The sequence below is a fragment of the Scleropages formosus genome, chromosome 7 (assembly GCF_900964775.1).
Source record: "Scleropages formosus chromosome 7, fSclFor1.1, whole genome shotgun sequence".
NCBI classification, from domain to species: Eukaryota; Metazoa; Chordata; class Actinopteri; order Osteoglossiformes; family Osteoglossidae; genus Scleropages; species Scleropages formosus.
In genome coordinates this window covers 13136062-13154329 of record NC_041812.1, presented here as the reverse complement: position 1 = coordinate 13154329, position 18268 = coordinate 13136062, and the positions used below count along the sequence as shown (strand labels likewise).

Below are 18268 nucleotides of genomic sequence, written 5' to 3'. Positions count from 1 at the left end.
AAAGCATTAGCGTCCAGTATCTGCAGTTCAGCTTACAATTCAGATGTTATTTTTCTCTATAGAGTCCAGATCTCAAACTCACTCTTGAACAGCTCTCACTGTCTGTTTCTCCACAGGAGCCTCCTTTACTGGCACTGCAACAAAATCAGGGCTTAAAATATTTCCAGAAGCTTTGATGCAATATCTATTTCACATGCAAGATTTATATTTCAATAACAATGTAAATGTGCAAATGTTTGTTTAATAATTTTGTGGTTAGAAATTGTTGAATAATAGGTAAACCTTCATGTAGCTACTTGTGTGATGTACACTGGTTCATATGGTGGAATGTAACATTAACTGTACTCTAGAATCACGTGTCTGCATCCAAATCTCTCCTTCTATTGATGTAATGCACTCCTTGTATTTTTCTGAGATATGCACATCACTTTGGAGAAAAGTGTCTGTTAAATGAATAAATGTAATGAATAAATGTAAATGTAATGTAAATGCACAATGATTTCAGTACAACCTTCCGAGCAGAATTCATAGCCCAAACCGAAAACGTAAAAATGTTACTTTCTGCACAAGTTAAAATCCTGCCTGAAACTTGAATCTGACTAGCGATGACACCAAACAAGGGGTAAACAGGACAGGACACATCGACTTCATGTAGCAAGTACATAGCATGTCCTTCCCTTACCATCCTCCACTTGCAAGCGGGCGGTGCACACAGACTGGCCTGCCCGGTTGGTTGCGATGCAAGTGTAAGTGCCCGTGTAGGTTGTGTCCACGTCCATCAGGATGAGGCTGTGCCGTTGGCCGGAGCTGACCACCTTGTAGCCAGGCGTGTCAGGCTTGATCCACAGCACGTCCTCTGCAGACTCCTCCTTCAGCCAAGTGATCAAGGGCTCAGGGGAGCCTGGAGGCAAAAGGAAGACAGTTCAACAAACGTCACCGTAGGCCTAAGCACAACAATGTCACTTTAAACCTTTAACATTAACTCCACCAGATAAGAAAGAGGGATCAGTTGTTTTGTGTATTTCGTTGCTCTGCTTTCCTGTAGTAGCTCAGTGCCAACAGCAATGAAGAAAGCACGCTTGCAGGCATGGATACCTTCTACTTTGACTGTCATAGTGATGCTCGTTCCCTTCTTCACCGTTCGATTGGGGTACCTCTCCAAGAAACGCGGCGGTACCAGAGGCTCCTTGGTACCTTTCATATCAAACACAGGTTTTGTGAAACAGGACAAAACACCTGGAGCTGAGACATTCAAATATATAAACACAGCTACATCAGATTAAAGCAACTTCATAGAACTTAGACATAACAAATAACAACGCTCATTAATTCAACCTGCAAAGTAATTGTTTAAAATCAAGTTAACAGGTGAATGAAGCTGGCTGAGTGCAAAGCGACACTATTCATTTACCTTTCACTTTTGAAGGATCCTCAGCTATTTTCTCACCAGGACCTGATGATGCACAGAATATATAAAACAAGAAATGGATTTAAACAAACCTTCATCACGCAAACTGCTAACTGAAGTGATACAACAGAAGGGCGGACTCACCCAACACCAGCAGCCTGGCTGAGGAGTAAGCAGAACCGGCGGCATTGGTGATGTAGGCCGAGTACTCTCCCGTGTCGTCTCGGGTCACCCCCAGCACCTCCAAACTGTGCAGGCCTTTCTCCTCTCTCACCAGGATGTGATCTGAAGGCCGCAGGGGCTCCCCATCCTTGAACCAGTACACCTTGGGATGGGGGTAGCCTAGCCAAAGGAGTGCATTTAGTCAGCTAACTCAAAGGGCCTTGGTTATGGTCATGGCAACACCTATGATGCATCCCAAAGAGACAATGTCTTACTGGAAGTATTGACATTGTTGAGTCTGCCCTTGAAAAACAGAATTCTGCCTCTCAAGTCTTTGCACCAACCAAAGATCAGGACAGGAACTGACCTTTGACCTTGACTTGCATCTTAGCTACTGGGGCCCCAGGATAGATGCGCATATCACGCAGCTCATCAACCACCTGCGGCAACTGCTCTTCCTCAGTAACAGACTCAAAGGCCTCCGTCTCCCTAAGGAGAAACCACATCTGCATCACCTCATGTGCTCACCTCACTTTCCAAATGTAACTAATCTCTCGATACTGGGTGCTGAACTGATATTAACTGAATATCTTCGTTTGGAGTGCCCTAAATTATTTTGAGAAGTACCTGTATCTTTGAAATGGACAGGTATATTGACTCACCTGGACATGTAACCCTTGGCACTGATGTACGAGGAAGTCTCTGTGGCATCAACTGCAGTGTCATAGTCTGAGCTACAGGACACTGTACACACAGACAATGGGATCATGGGAAAATTTTTTAAATCTTACTGGAGATCCTGAAAGTACAACTAATCTAAAATTAGATAATCAATATATCAAAACAGACAAATGTTAAAATGCAGGGAAATAATGATGACATCTGAAAGAGATTAACATCTAATAGCCTATTGAAGTATAAAGAAAGAGTGAAAGCACCAGTATGAGGTGGCTAGCTGTGAGTCAAAGTGTGCGGAGCCAGCCTGGGAGGAGGAGGTGCCACTCACAGTCCACCCGGAGCTCTGCCGTAGTGGAGGCAATGCCACTGCTGTTCTCGGCCACGCATCGGTATGCACCCATGTCTGAGGGCCTCACGGCTGTGATGATGAGCTGGTGGCAGCCCTCCTGATCCTCGTTGATCATGTAGTGGTCATTCTCTTCAATAAGCTTGCCATCCTTGTACCAGCGGGTACTGGGTGGGGGCTTTCCAATCACCACGCAGTCAAAGCTGACTGGGTAGCCTTCTGGTGCATCCTGGCTCTGCAGCTCGGTCAGGAAGACCGGGGCAGCTACAGGATGAGGGGACAGGGGGCAAATGCAGGCAACAGTGGCCAAATCAAGGAGGAAAAAAGTTGACATTTTATCCAGTATCTTGTGCAACAGGAACATCTCAAGCAAGTATTTAAAATAGAGCAATCTTAATCACAGACTTAAATGAACCGTGTGAATTAAATAGATCCTTGTTCAACTGGCTCTTTCCAAATAAAAATGATGCTCCTCCTCACCAGAAGCTCCAGCCATAAAGGCAGGCGACTGCTTGTCCTGCGTGGGGGTGCGTGAGCCATCCTGAATGTAGCCCAGCTTCATGATGCGCAGCTCCACCTTGCGTGGTCCCCCCTCCAGGATGGTGGTCTCCACAGGGACACCTTGGGCAGTGAACATTTCCTGGAAGCGCTGGGAGGCCGTCTGAGCCTCAGCAAGGCTGTCAAAGCGGATGTAGATGTAACGGTCATCCTCACGGTACGAGTAGGGGTCAGGTGGTGGCAGTTCACCTTCATCAGCACTCACAAAGGACTCCTCCTCCAGACCCGGCATGTCTGTTGGAAGTTGAATACGTAGGAGGTGCCTCAGCCGCTTGCTAGCCTGTCGAAGAGACTCATCCATCTCACTCCCCGAGGAGCTTTCTGGCTCGCTGTCTGCACTGTAACCATAGGGCACCTGCAATGGCCGCCAGCCTAGCTCCCCCCGTGGCACTCCCACTGTCACCTTGCTGCTATGGCTGGTGACACCAAATTTGTTGGTCACCTCACAAGTGTAGATGCCCGTGTCTTTGGTGGTCACTCCCGTGATGACCAGTGAACAGGTACCATCATTGTAAATATCGATATGGTGGTGTTTGCCATCTGCCAGCAGCTCACCATCCTTCAGCCAGCGAACCTTGTCAGGTCTGCCAACCGCAACACATTCCAAGTGGATGGTGCCATTGGGATCCACTGTCTGGTCCTTGAAGACCTCTTTGAAGACAGGTCGCATGTCCTTGCGAGCCTTGTAGCCCTTGAATGCTGCTTGGATTTTGATGGCTGCCTCCCGCATCTCTGCTTCTTCGTCCTTGACATCTTTCACAGCTGTTGACTCCTGAACCGACTCAGTCATCTGGAAGTGCTCATAGAACTTCTTAGTAGAGATGCTCTGTGCCTGTCCACCTGCAACGGTGATGGTAGACTTGCTGCTCTTCTTCAGGTAGGACACTAATGATGGTGGACCAGTAATGGACTCATCTTCAGAGCTGGTATAGAGGCTAGGATCTGGCTCTACTTTCTTCTCTTTTTCCACCATCTCCTTTTCCTTCCCCACCCTTGACTCTTTGCCATCCTCCTCAGGGAGCTCAGAGATGGAATCCAGCGTGGGCTCCCGGCTCATGCGGCGCTTCTTTGCCAGTGCCTCCCAGAGAAGGTGCAGGTCTCCTTCTGAGGCTGCCTCTGGAGGCAAACTGGGCTGGGTGCTCTCCTCTTCTGGCTCTGGTACTGGAGGGGAAACCTCCTCACCTGAACAGAGAACAAGATTTAAATTCATATGCAGTGACAGCGCTATGTAATTCAGTACATTACGATCTAATCTGCGCAAACTCTTTCCTTTCTATCCCTGGAAACATCAGGAAAGGTAGTTTCCCATATCAATACTCCTTTCATTGAAAGGAATTCTAGTAGTTGGCGCAAGAATTTCATAAATTGGTGCCTAAGAGAGTTTACCAAGCATGCTGATATAGGAAGAAGCCCATGCCATAATAAGATGCGAGCAAGCTCAAAGACTGCTCTAAATTGTATTGACATCTCTAGGGTTTGGAACATCAGTACAGTGCACACTTTAAGTGAGATTCATGATGCCTGGCAGTGCTGTTCAGCATGAACAAGCTATCCAGTTCCAGCTGGCTGAGTATGGCAGACGGAGGCCCGGGTAAGCGGGTGCCTCTTACCAAGACACACAGTCTGGGGAAGCTGTACTGGCTCCCCGATCCCAGCACGGTTCATGGCTGCCACACGGAACCGATAGCCCGCACCAGGGCTCAAGTTGTCCACCACAAACTCGGTGCTCCGCACGGGCTCCGTGTGACACGGCAGCCAGAGAGCGCTGTTGGCTAGTCGCATCTCCACCCTGTAACCCAGAATGGGGCTCCCACCATCATGGAGGGGTGTAAACCAGGAGAGCGTGACCGACCGGCTACTCTTGTTCACCAGCTCGGGGTCCTCAGGGGGATCAGGGACGGCTGTGGATGCAGTTATGGCTTTTGGTTAACAGTTAAGTGTCCAATATACTTGCAAAACTGAAAGTAATAATTTAAAGGTGAAAAGGGCCAGTGACTATAAAACTGTGATTTTTTTCAGGACCTTTTCTTAAGTTTTTAAAATGTCATGCAAAGATATTTTTTTAAATAGGTCCCCCCTCCATCTCTTAATCTAATGCACTGAGGCATTTCAACTGCAGAAGGCCTAGCTGCCCCAGGAGATCCTACCAATAACAGTGAGCTTGGCAATGGAGAGGGCATCCCTGGCGGCAAAGGTGATCTCCTGGGGCGGGCCAGGATGGGCCTGACGCAGCACCAGGTAATGAGAGTGGCCATCAGCCCGCATGGCCCAGGTGTCGTTGGGCTGCAGCTCGGTGCCGTCGGCATACCAGAACACCTCATCCTCAGAGACGGGCTCACTGAGCACACAGCAGAATTCAGCCTGCTCACCCACCACCACTGTCTGGTCCACAAGGGGCCTCAGCACTTTGAGCTGCCAGCCTAGAAACATGAAAGAAAACAATAAGCCTGTCTTTGACATTTTGTTCCATTGAAAGAAAACACACTGAATGGCTTTTTTTTGATGCATGACAGCTGGTCAAGTCATTGCAATCCAATGCTGAACATGGGAGCCTTTCAGCAAGAAATTGGACCTATAATGAAATACTACTTTTTTTCAATGAGTTATAAAAAGATAAACTATTTAGTGAAAGTATTATTTCATGTCTTTGTGTTGTTGCAAATGTAAAGATAATCTACATGCATTAAACCCATGAAAGGCTAATTGTCTGACTAAACACACACACACACACATAAGTGCTCACCTTTGACAGTCAGCAAGGCCGACGTTGTTGCTGAGCCAACCTGGAAGGTGACCCTGCAGCTATCAGCAGCATGGAGCTCCTTGAGCAGCAGGAGGTGACGGCGACCACTCTCGAAGGCCACAATCTCAACGTTGGCTGACTCCTGCACAGGCCGGCCGTCGAGGAGCCAGTGGCAATTTCGGGTCTCTGGCCGGGACAGGGAGCACTCAAAGAGTGCCTCTCCACCATCCACCGTCTCTACGTTCTCCAACCCTTGAACAATGTCCACTGACTTATCTGTTCATAGGAAAACATTGCAATAACATTGAGTTACCAAAGTTTCAATATCTCTCAATAGCTACTTTAAAGTGGTTTTCAAGTAAAATAATGTATACCATTATATGTGTAGTCTTAAAAGAATTATGAGGTACATCTCCTTGTCTGCTCAGCTGAGTCCTTATTTCAGGTCCCTTCTGTTCTTTCCTGGTGAAATCAATCTAGTGTTGCTCTGTATATAAACATTAATATTTCATTTGTACTGTGCTGTAGTATGGGTTGAAGTATGGAGTATTGAATTATTGTCACTGCAACTAACTGGAGAAGCACTTGTACAAGACACATGCAGCTGTTCCAGAACTTCCAGAAGAGAAATGCAATGGATTCTGGATGGGAAACGCATGTTGCTTTGAATATGTTAAAAGTACAGTAGCGTGATTCTGTGGGTTCTTATTCACAAACGCTTGAGAAGTGCATGGTGTCTCTCTCAACTTCAAATTAAGTTTAAATTGTAATTTTTGTCTCTTTTCTAGCATCTTTTCACAGGATGAACAAAGACCACTTTCATCTTTAATTCCTGATGGTACATGGAGAGGTATGGTGAAGTCTGGATGGATGAAGTGCAGCTGTTAATGGTGCCACATGTTATTGGGTATTGAATGAGAATTTTAGAATTTTGTGCTCCCTGGGTTCAGGATGTCCTGAGCCACCAAACTGTCATCAGCAACTTGAATCTGAGACACTAGCACTGTACTAGTTGCACACATTGCCAACAACTTCCCAAAGTGTCTTCAAGTGTTCAGCAATCAGAAGGTTACAGTTTTAAGTCGACTGTTATTTTTAGGTAATCCCTTATTCACTAACCTTTCATTATAATAAACTAATTAATCTGTACTATTTAAATTTTCTACAATTTAGGCACCCCAGCTCTCCAAATACATATAGGCATAATTTACATCCTGTAACAGTAAAAATAAAATAACTGCAACAATTAACTAACAGTGGTTCCATTCTCTACCGCACACTTATATGAGAAATTAACAAAAGTTCAAATGCGTCTTTAAAATCACATTGTTAAAAATCATACACATATGCTGAAGCTGAAAAACTAGGGACACGGCAGAACAGTAACTTCATGGGTTCCTTCAAGGAGTCAATCAGAATCTAGAAAAACATTATCTAACATTTTTACAAGGAGCCATACTCTGAAATTTCTACTGCAATAGAGCCTAGGAAGTCTGAGGTCAGAGGATGGCTCTACTGGCAAGAGAGGCTCACCTTGCACCTCCACGAGGGCCGTCACACAGGTGCCCTCTGCCTCACAAGAGTACATGCCTCCATCCTGGACGGTCGCGCGGCTGATGTGCAGCCGGGCCACGTTCCAGTCCTGCTCGATCACTACCCGGCGGCCATCGGCCTGCACAGGGCGCCCGTTCCTTTTCCACACTGCTTCCACCGGCCGCGAGTACTGACATATGAGCTCCACTGGCTGGCCCTCCACCACGCACTTGTCTTCCATGGAGCTGACCACCTCCACCGTGGGATCTGAACCATCGGGGGGGCAACCACATGCTAAGGGTCAGGGCATGCAACTTGTCCATGTACAGTACTCCCTATAGTACTTCTCATCATCACAAATGCCAAGTGAGCAGACCTAGAGTTGTTTTACAAATCCCTCTGTTTTCAGAGTAAGTTTTTTCCCCAAGAAATTTAATATGAAAATCAACAAATTGATCAGATTTCAATTTGAGGAATATGGGGAAAATACTTTTCTATTTTCTTGTAAACTGGGAACACTGAACACGATTTTTGTTTTTTCAGAAAATCCAGGGGAAAATCCTCTCCTGCTCCAAACTACTCCAGGCATTTCTTTATAGTATGGTAGGGCTCATGATCACACAAATGTGAGAGCAAAGAGGAGGAGGTAAGGTGTGGAAGGGAGAAAGGGCCACAGCTGAGCGTGGGAAAGGTTAGGCTTTTCACGAGAGAAGAGTGGCAGGGGAAGTTCTCAGAGCTGCTTAGTGGAAACTATGCTGAATTTTGAGTTTATTCTGCTGGACACATAGCCATCAGCATTTTTTTAAAACTTTGTGATAGTAATAAAGGTGAACCCTAAATAAAATAAGAGAATCTTAAATCAATCCTAGCAAACTCCAAAATCTGTAATAGCCATCTGAGAGAAATTTTGCCTCATAGAGTCAATTTGATATTGGACCAGTACTGTTAAACTTCAAAGAAAACACTTATAAACCGTATCTGTGTCTTTCCACACACTCCGGTACGTAACTTTCAAGACGATGGCATTTCTTAAGCACCAGACACTTGGTAGTCACTATATTCTTCATAAATCTCCATCACCATTTATAATTCAAAACATCTAAGTGATGTTATGTAGTCTACAATCACTGGCCATAATATTAGGAACACCTAGCTAATACCAGGTGGGATCCTCCTTTGCCTCCAGGACAGCATGAACTCAGTAACAAGGTGCTGGACACATCCCACAAGGTTCTTTGTCCTTGCTGGCTTGGCCGCTTCATACAGTCTCTGCGGATTTTTTTGGCTGCACATTCATCGTGGTAACATAGTGCTCCATGTCATCTCAAAGATGCTTCATTGGTTTGAAAGGTGGCCACTGTGTAGGCCACGAGTAAAGTAAAGGCACCGTCATATTTGTGGAAATATCCTGAGATGATGTATGCTTTGTAACATGGCACATTGTCCTGCTGGAAATTTCGATTGTAGAAAGGCTAGACTGGACATGAAGGGTTTCAGCTGTTCAACAACAATGTGTTAGTACTGTATGCCATTGAAAACAGGCTCAGTTGGTACTAATAACCTAACATGTTCCAACAAAACACTACCCACTGCATTACACTACTACCACCATTAGACTGTACAACCGATACCAGGCAAGATGGGTCCGTGGATTCATTATTTTTATACCAGTTTCTGACGATGGCATTGGAAGTCTCAAAAAAATCTGAGATTAGACAGATCAGGCAATGTTTTTCCACTCTTCAGCTGTCCAGTTTTGATGACTACATGTTCAGTGGAACCTCATTTCCTTGTTCTGAGCTTGCATGTTTTATTCTGAGCTGTGTATATCTTGTTCAGATATGCTCTCATAGTTTCAATTCCTTCACTTACGGGCTTCCTTATTGTAACCTGATTATAATTTATCAGTGACAGAATGCTGTGATTTGGAGGCATATCTTGGTAAAATGGTTATGGTTCGTAATGGTTAATATTTATAATTATCAATGGAAATGTCACATGAGTCAATACTACTGTATGCCATGCCCTTACAACACATCAATCAGTTTCCTTCCTCTTGTCCTGAAGAGGGTTTCTTCAGAGGACAAAGGAAATTTGGGATATTATAATTTACTCTGATCAGCAGATGTATTTTAACAGCAGCAGTTAAAGTTTTCATTCACAGATTTATTTTAGGATTAATTAGGCCATTAAACTAATACTATGAGAAAAGCTTTGGTTAGTTTTTACATGTTACACAGTTCTACTTGACAATATGTGAACCCTGTAGGGATGGTCATTATTCTTGTATAAATGTTAAAATAAACTTATAAAATCCAAGTCTAACATAAGCTTCTGAAATAAGTGATTTTGATTTACACATTTGATTCTACTTTCCTACTTTGTTTAACCAATGCAACCTGGGGTTCACTTATTTTTGCACCTGCACTACTTCTGCTTTTCTACTACACACAGTTTCCTCCAAACCAACATATGGAATTGGTAATTACACAGCTATTACATCAGATGAGAAGTTCTGATTAAATAAAAATTTTGTGGTAAAACTAATGGATACAAAGGGTTCACATACTTTCAAGTAGCACTGTATGGTCTGTAGCATGAATGAAGCAAGAGCAAAGATAAAATTGTTCACATCTCTTTTCAAATTCATTACTTCCGAAAAAAATGTTAACCCTTTCCATCTTGGACACCTTGTGTATCATCTCTATCTTGTAGGGCAGTAATACCATGAGAATATTTAAGGAAATTCTATTCAGAATTAAATCTTTATAAATATGTGCTTCGTAAGAAACTACAGAGTGTCTAACAGTACTGGGCATTTGAATATATAAAATAATTCAGTTCTTTAATTTTGATATACATTGCATCATTTAACTCTAGAATTACTGGAATTTCTGTAACCTACTGAGTACCAAATGTAGATCTAGGGTTAAAGTATGATGCTTTGTAAAGATAACTGCATTAAGATCAAAAGCAGTGAAAAATATGAAAAGCACACGTGATGCCTAATAAAAAAACATATGAATGATCCAGACCATGCTATTATATTACCCCAGCTCCATTTCCACCTGAACAGACATTATATACGTTACACGTTGTAAGTCATGTACAACATTACAGAAGCCAGACCAAGTAACTGCATGCACTACATGTCTCTTGTTGCTGCACTCAAGGCTGTTCACCATAATCAAAATGGGGTTGAGCATCATGCTCTTTCTGATACTGGCAGACAGAACTGGGCCTTCAAGAAAGGGTTAAGTATATTATTTGACTTCCATGGCCCTCTTTCCTTCTCTCTCCTATATACCTTTGACCAAGAGCTTGGCGGAGGACACCTGGTTCCCAGCTTTGAATGTGACTGTTCCCGAGTCGTTGGTTGCTAGGTTCTTCAGGACAAGTGTGTGTACGATGCCGTCAGTGACCCCCATTTCAGCGAAGGAGCTCTGTTGCAATCGGGTGCCATCCAGCCACCATTGCACCCCCCTGACCCCCCTGTGGGACAACTGGCAGGAGAATGAAGCCTCCTCCCCAACGAAGACATCTGTGTTCTGCAAGCCAGACACGATGCGAACTTCACCCGCTGTGGAGCACAGAGGGACACAAAGGGAGCGGAACTCAGCCACACTGTGCTGTTCCAGATTGCCCATCAATACTCCCAGCCTCCCATCCCCATTTGAAAATGATCAATTACGCAACAACGTTATACTAGGCAATATGGAATATTTTATCTGGAGAAAAAATTGACCTTTCCAAGCTTCAAACCTTCTGGTTATTTTTGTGTTATGTTGCGGAGAGCCAGCTACTTTTGCGGCTAATGTGAAACCTATAGTGAGGTAACATAGGACAAAATAACCACACAGGTACCTTTTACTGTTAGAGAAGCTGTGGTCAGCTGGTCGCCTGCATCACAGGTGTAATATCCATTGTCCTCAGGCTCCAAGTTGTGGATGTGCAGCTCCAGCTGGCGGCCCTCTTGTTTCATCTCATACTTTTTGCTGGGTTTCAGCACCACTCCCCCTTTCCTCCACTCTACTGGAGCTCCAGGTTTAGAGAGTTCACAACGCAAGATGACACTTCCCCCTTCATCAGCCTCTTGGTTCTTCAGTTCCTGCTGGAAGAAGATTGGGGCTCCTGGAGAAAAAGAAGTGTATGAACTCATTGAAAATGACTAAGAAATAAAAGAGGACGAGATGTAAAAGAGGTCAGGAAATTTTGCAACAGATTCTAGCAATACCAATTTCATGGCTGTCAGATACACTCTTCTGAACAGGCAACAAAGTCATAGGCATTTCCATTAATATGTACATAATATGCATCTTTAAACTTTCAGCAACCAGTGGAGTTATGAGTCCTTCTAGTGCTGAAGACAGGTAGTACCATGCCTCCCATGCTTATTCTGCAAGTACAAAAAAAAACACAATCCACTTCTTTTCTACTTCTATATTCACTTAACTTCAAGTTCCATGTCTCCAAGGTGTAAGTCATGTTGGCCATTCCACCCTTTTTAGAAACCAAGTCTCATTTCTTCAAATTGAGTGAATATTATGAAGGCAAAACAATTAAAAAAAAAAAAAAAAAAAAAAAAAGAAAGAAGCTTCATTGCCCAGACTTGCCATCATCTTGTTTCGTAGCATTAACTAAAAGTAGCACTTTTAAAATAGTAGAAATATGCAATTATCAAAAGGAGCAAATGAAATATGATTAAATTAAATGTTGCCAGATAAGTTGTTACAGTTATTTAGATGCAGGAAATATAAATGCCTATCTAAAGAATTTCCTAGTATATCTTTAGAGAATGGCATGAAATGAGGCATCACAAGGTAAGAGTAGGATGGATAAGGACAGCATGAATTAAGGGTAAATCCATGCATGCAAGTAGAGTTGCTGGAACACGTCTTCTCATGAGCAAGAGAAGGTTGTGGGTGGACAAAGGTGAGCCCCCTGATGGAGAGTGGTGAAGGCCAGCCTCAACCTTTCTCCATCTTGCCTCTACCTTGAGGCTTGTCAAGCACCAGCAGGTTGGCAGCAGTCCTCTCCTCGCCAACAGTGAAGGACACGACGTCCGAGTCATCAGACGTGAGCATCTTCAGCACCAGGCTGTGCCGATACCCCTGGCAACCCATCTGGTTCAGGTCATTATTTTGGAGAATACTGGCACCCAGTCGCCACTCGCCATGAGTCACCCCCAGCTGAGAAACCTCACACTCGAATCTTGCATCTTCCCCTGTTGTCACGGCGACATCGCGCAACCCCAAGGTGATGTACACATGTTCTGCCAGGGGGAAATGGCCAGGGGGAGGAGGAGCTCAGTGTGTCCGGATCACGGCGTCATCGCCATTAGAGCTCATACAGTCATACACTCATCCCCCAGCAAATGGGAGTTTGTTTTCTAGAAATTCATTATAGCAGACTGTGCAAATGCATAGCTCTCTTCACTTACTGGAGGGCTCCACTTAGCACTGCCTCTTCAGTGTACAATTTTCATGATGTTTCTAAAGCTTGTCATTATCATCATCATTTACGTAAATGTGGCATGAACTGATCTATAAGACTGAATGCCATGTTTAGGATGATGATGATGATGATGATTATGAATAATTCAAATTTCAGTGTTATTAGCATTGATGTTAGGGTTACCATTTGCAGTTTATTACAGTTTCATATTGTATTTAAATTGTGTCAGTTAAACAGGGGTGTTCTGTAAAGAAATGCATTGTAAAAAGATTTAAATGTTATGAATGGATGTTGATGTAACTGAAAAACAAGGAAACCGCTGTCTGAAGATGGTCAAATAATGATTCCCATTTTATATGAACTGAAGAAAAATATTCTTCACAAAGAAATCTTGACTTCATTATTTAAAGATTAAATCAAAAAGCTGCTTTTGCATGGCTCTTGAAAGTCTCATTGCTGTAGAATATTTCTTTCAGAGTATGAGAAAATGTGATTTGAAAAAATAGGAATGAAAAGTTTGTGGCTGTTGTTTTTCCAAGAGTTGGTTCAAATGAAGAATGTATCATTTCAATGAACAATTGTACAGTCCAGAGTATGTCAGTAAAGTATAAAAAGATTCAGTTGTAATTACCTCTGACAGTGAGGGTGGCTGTACTCGTTCTGTCCCCCACATTGCAGCTGTATTCTCCTGCATCTTCTGGTACCACATCGTGGATGATGAGTACACGTGTAAAGGCCCTCTGCTGCAAAGTGTACTTCTCCCCCTGGGACAGTACCATGGACCCCTTTCTCCACGTGACGGATGCATCAGAGCTGGAGACCTCGCAACGCAGGGATACGACTCCACCTTCCTTCACCTCTTGGCTCTCCAGCTCCTTCCTGAAGGCAACTGGAGCCGCTGTTGGGAATAAAGTTAAAAAAAGGACACCCCAGAGAAGATCAAGGAGAGCTTTGGGTCTGAGGCTATGGAGATGACAGCAAAATGTATAACCCAAAAAAATTCTAAGTAGACATATGAACATAACCAGTATGGTTTCTTTTAAAAGTATCATGGTTCTATAGAACTACAGCGGTAAATCACTGCAAAGGTTTGAGTCCTTCAGATACCACACTAGTCATCTGTGGTGAAGTGGCCCTACGAAGGCAAACTGACCCATGTTCCCTTGGATGGCCAAGATGGTGGGGCTCCTTATTCTACTCTAATGCTCTTTATTCACAGCTCATAGTGGTGCCTAAGGCCAATAGACATAAAATTGCTAGGACCTTCTCCCACACCAACATGCCAATTTCGCTGTTGAAACCATCAGCGGGAGCAGAATTAATAGTACCACCGAAAAAAGCATCAAACCTTCATTGCCCCAACCTTTGTGTCACACACACACCTTTGACCTTTAGAAAAGCTGTGGTCTGCTGGCCTCCTGTGTCACAGGTATATTCTCCAGCATCTTCCATTGTCAGATTGTTTACCACGAGCTCAGCCTTTGACCCATCCATGCTTATTGTGTGTCTGTCACTGGGCACAAGGACAACGCCATCCTTCCTCCATTTTACCTGTACCCCAGAGACAGACAGCTCACAGCTCAGAGATGTGCTGCCCCCTTCCTGTGCCTCTTGGCACCGCAGCCCGCAGGTGAAGATCACGTTGGTAGCTGCGCATTAAGAATGACAGAAGCACCTCCTTCAACAGTGGCTCATCCAAACAGATGTCAAAATGGAACCCAAAGTCTCAAGGTGCAAGGCAGAAAATCCAGAAAGAATGTGATGACAAGTCCAATCTCCAACAAATTTCAGGAATCCAGCAAAATAATTTTAATGGATGTTTCCACTTCAGGTGACACTAAATGAAGAAGAATTCCATGCTCAGCACCATCTTACCTCTGACTCTGAGCTGAGCAGAAGACATGTAGGGGCCTACACTGAAGGCCACAAAGCCCGAATCCTCCTGCGTGACACTTCGGAGGGTCAAAGTGTGTACCTTACCCTCCACCTGGATCAAGTTCATTTCATTACTTTGCAGTGGAACACCCTGCAGCATCCACTGGACCTCGGGTATGTTGACATGGGAGATGTGGCACTCAAAACGAGCATCGTCCTTCTCACACACCACGCAGTCCTCCAGCCCTTTAATAATGGTGACTTCCAGCTCTGTTGTGGAAAGCCCATTGGGCAACCAGGGTTAGATGAGGCACTGTGTGTTTACACAACTCTGTGCTGACAATACATCTTTGTCTTGGTGCAACTGGTGCAATTCATCAAGAGTGTAAACTGTACAGCATGCCTGACTAGTACATTGAAGTTTGTTCATGACCAGAAGGAAAGAAGTAATACGAAGCACCAAAGAGTAGATAGAGAAAAATCCAAAAGATAAATCAAGAGAGCAAAGCACAGAAAAAGCAGAATTTAATGATACAGGAAGAAGATAATGAAGGTTTTGCCACAAAGATGAAAATGAATTCTGAAGCCCAAAGAAATGATGCTTCTTTCAAGCCATATGAGGAAAATCGGACTGGAAGTGAACAGTACAAGTATTAGCAGAAACGTAAAGAAGAAAAGTTTGTCACCCTCCTCTATCCACAATGCTCACAAGACAAGGATAGTGAGGGTGATCAAAGCAATGGGGTATGGAAAAACAATGCAGGATGGACACGAGGTGGAAAGGAGGGAGAAGAACAGCTGTTTGCAAGAACTCTGACAAAATCCATGGCATGGACCCCCTACCCGGCACGGAAAGTATGGCAGATGTCTTTTGGTTGCCTGTGTCACAGGTGTATTCCCCAGCATCTGTTGTTTTTATGTTGTAGATGATGAGCTCCACTACATCGCCTTCCTGCTTCACTTGGTACTTCCCACTTGACTCCAGAGACTGGCCAGCCCATGTCCACCAGACCTGCGCTCCAGGCTTGGTCAGCTCACAGCAGAGGACAGCGTTGCCCCCCACCTCCCCTTCAACATTCTCCAGTGGGGTCTTAAAAAACACTGGCAGGGCTGTGGAGGATACGGGTGAAGCAAATGTTGAAGACTTGGGTTAAATGTGGAGGTTTTTAACTGCAGCATCCACATTAGCACCGAAAGAAGATCAATCTCTGCAACAATTCATAGATAATGATACTACAAAATTTTTATAACAAGAAAGACTTGAGAGCATGAAGGCTGCAATCCAAATATGAAAAGTCAGAAGTAGAAAGTTCATACTACCCTTGGTTTTTCAAGGCACTGAAGATAAATAGAAATTGTTTTGAGAGTGAACATTACCAGTTTTTAGTGATAAACTCACTTCCCTGGCATACCATTACTTTAAACAAACTAGTGGTATGGACAGCATGGTAGCACTACCACCTCAGACAACCTGGGTTGTTTGGGGATAATTTAAAATCTAGCTCAGTTTATGTGGAGTTTGCATGTTCTCCCCATGTCTGCGTGGGTTTCTTCCAGGTGCTCTGGTTTTTTTTCCCCCACAGTCCAAAGACATGCTGTTTAGGTAAAGTGATGACACTACATTGTTCTTAGTGTTTGAATGGGCGAGCGACTGTGTGAGTATGTGTGGCTACCCTGCGATGGGCCAGGGTCTCATCCAGGGTGTACCCCCCTCAGCCTTGCACTCAGTGATTCCAGAATAGGCTTCAGACTGCCGCGACCCTGATCAGGACGAGCGGCTATTGAAAATGCATGGAACAGAAATATGCTCCCTCTTAAATACAATGTCATTCAGCCAACAGAATTGTTATATAACATGCCAAAAGCTGAACATTGATGGTTACATTCTTGCTACTTAAACCATTATACATTATTTCAGTTGTAGACCATTTAAAAAGCGGCCTGTGTATAAATTGTATTGAAAGCTCAGCCTACCACTCACGGCCAGGTGGGCGGTACTTTGCCGATACCCGGCATCACAGGTGTAGTCTCCGGAGTCCTCTGGATCTACACTGTGGATGACTAACTGGGCACGGCAACCATCTTGGCTCATTTCATACTTGATGCAAGGGCAGAGGTCCACCCCTCCCTTCCTCCATTCAACTGGAGCACTGGGTTTGGAGAGCTCACAGCACAGGGTTACGCTACCCCCTTCCTCGACCACCGCATCCTGGAGCTCTTGTTTGAAAAACACTGGGAGGGCTGTCGTGTTACAGAAGACATGCAATTTGCAATGGGTTTCACCTGCAGCTTTACCATACTGTACAACAACAATTTTAGAATGACACGTATATAATGACATAACCAATGTCAACGAGCACTTACTGAAAATGTATGTACTACAGATGTTAAGGAAACATTAAAGTTTGGTAATTTGTACAAGTTTTTCCCCCATGTGGCAGGAAAACCTTGTAAATAGTATAGTGTGAGTGACACAGAGTGTGTTCCACCGATGTATGGATGAGTGACTCAGTGTAAGTAGTGTATCTAGCAGTGTAAGTCACCATGGTGAATAAGATGTGTGGGCTGATAACACTACGTAGAGTTCATTGGAAATCGCTTTGGAGAAAAGCACCTGCTAAATAAATAAATGTAAATGTAAAGAACATCCTGGAAATCAAATTTACATAGAAGGAAATGGGAAAATGTTTTCCACTCCTAACTGCGTGTTACTTTTTGAATAAATAATGACTCCATTTGTTACTCTTTCAGTTTCTCGAGAGTAATCAAGACCTTTTGATGGAATATGCAAAACAAAATATTGCTCAAAAGCAACCAGTGACTTTGAGTAGAATATGGAAGACTTGAAAATAGAACATGGATCTTATCTATAAAATGAAGAAACATAAATCAGTAGAGTCCAGACAGACACCAGAGTTTCTGCTCTAAAACTTCAGAAGCTAAAGCTGAAGGTCAAAATCTGTAAAGGGATTCAGATGATGAAGATCTTTCTCTATTGTCCAAACTGATGGAGAGCAGCCATGTAAGGATGAAATGACAGGTGAGATACAGGAGAAAAAGCCAGATTATTTCATACCATTGACTTTGAGAGATGCGCTACTTGTCTTCTCCCCAAGGTCACAAATGTAGTCTCCCATATCATCCATCTTCAGCTGGTGAACCACAAGCTCCACAGCAGCTCCAATCCGCTTCATCTCATATTTTTCACTTGGATGCAGCACCACCCCTCCCTTCCTCCACTCCACTGGAGCGTCAGGTTTAGAGAGCTCACAGCAAAGCGTGACACTACCACCCTCATCGCCCTCCTGGTCCTCCAGCTCTTGTCTAAAGATAACTGGCAGAGCTGAGGACCCAGACACAAGCCACCAAAATGAATGAAGGACTAAAGTAATCACTGGAATTTCTTACAACATGGCATGCTTGACAAAGTTAATAAATAATGGAGAGGAAACTAACAGTAAAATTATGGACAGGAAAGTGGTGTTATGGCCTAGAATCCATTTGTTTGTCC

General features: G+C 43.9%; 1 protein-coding gene across 1 annotated transcript in view; it reads right to left on the bottom strand.

Moving 5' to 3' along the window:
• The window catches only part of obscnb (obscurin, cytoskeletal calmodulin and titin-interacting RhoGEF b), a 62982-nt gene that overhangs the window by 13733 nt on the left and 30981 nt on the right, over window positions 1-18268 (bottom strand). The window contains exons 42-63 of the mRNA XM_029253433.1: window positions 17834-18001; window positions 16732-16998; window positions 15601-15867; window positions 14758-15027; window positions 14265-14531; window positions 13514-13780; window positions 12422-12700; window positions 11293-11559; window positions 10736-11008; window positions 7429-7695; window positions 5896-6171; window positions 5300-5572; window positions 4763-5053; window positions 3075-4334; window positions 2577-2858; window positions 2233-2314; window positions 1938-2059; window positions 1553-1750; window positions 1412-1453; window positions 1096-1194; window positions 683-901; window positions 83-134 (exon numbers count right to left, since the gene is read on the bottom strand). Of these exons, the coding sequence (XP_029109266.1) occupies window positions 83-134; window positions 683-901; window positions 1096-1194; window positions 1412-1453; window positions 1553-1750; window positions 1938-2059; window positions 2233-2314; window positions 2577-2858; window positions 3075-4334; window positions 4763-5053; window positions 5300-5572; window positions 5896-6171; window positions 7429-7695; window positions 10736-11008; window positions 11293-11559; window positions 12422-12700; window positions 13514-13780; window positions 14265-14531; window positions 14758-15027; window positions 15601-15867; window positions 16732-16998; window positions 17834-18001 (5788 nt within the window). The remainder of the gene's footprint in view (window positions 1-82; window positions 135-682; window positions 902-1095; window positions 1195-1411; window positions 1454-1552; window positions 1751-1937; window positions 2060-2232; window positions 2315-2576; window positions 2859-3074; window positions 4335-4762; window positions 5054-5299; window positions 5573-5895; window positions 6172-7428; window positions 7696-10735; window positions 11009-11292; window positions 11560-12421; window positions 12701-13513; window positions 13781-14264; window positions 14532-14757; window positions 15028-15600; window positions 15868-16731; window positions 16999-17833; window positions 18002-18268) is intronic.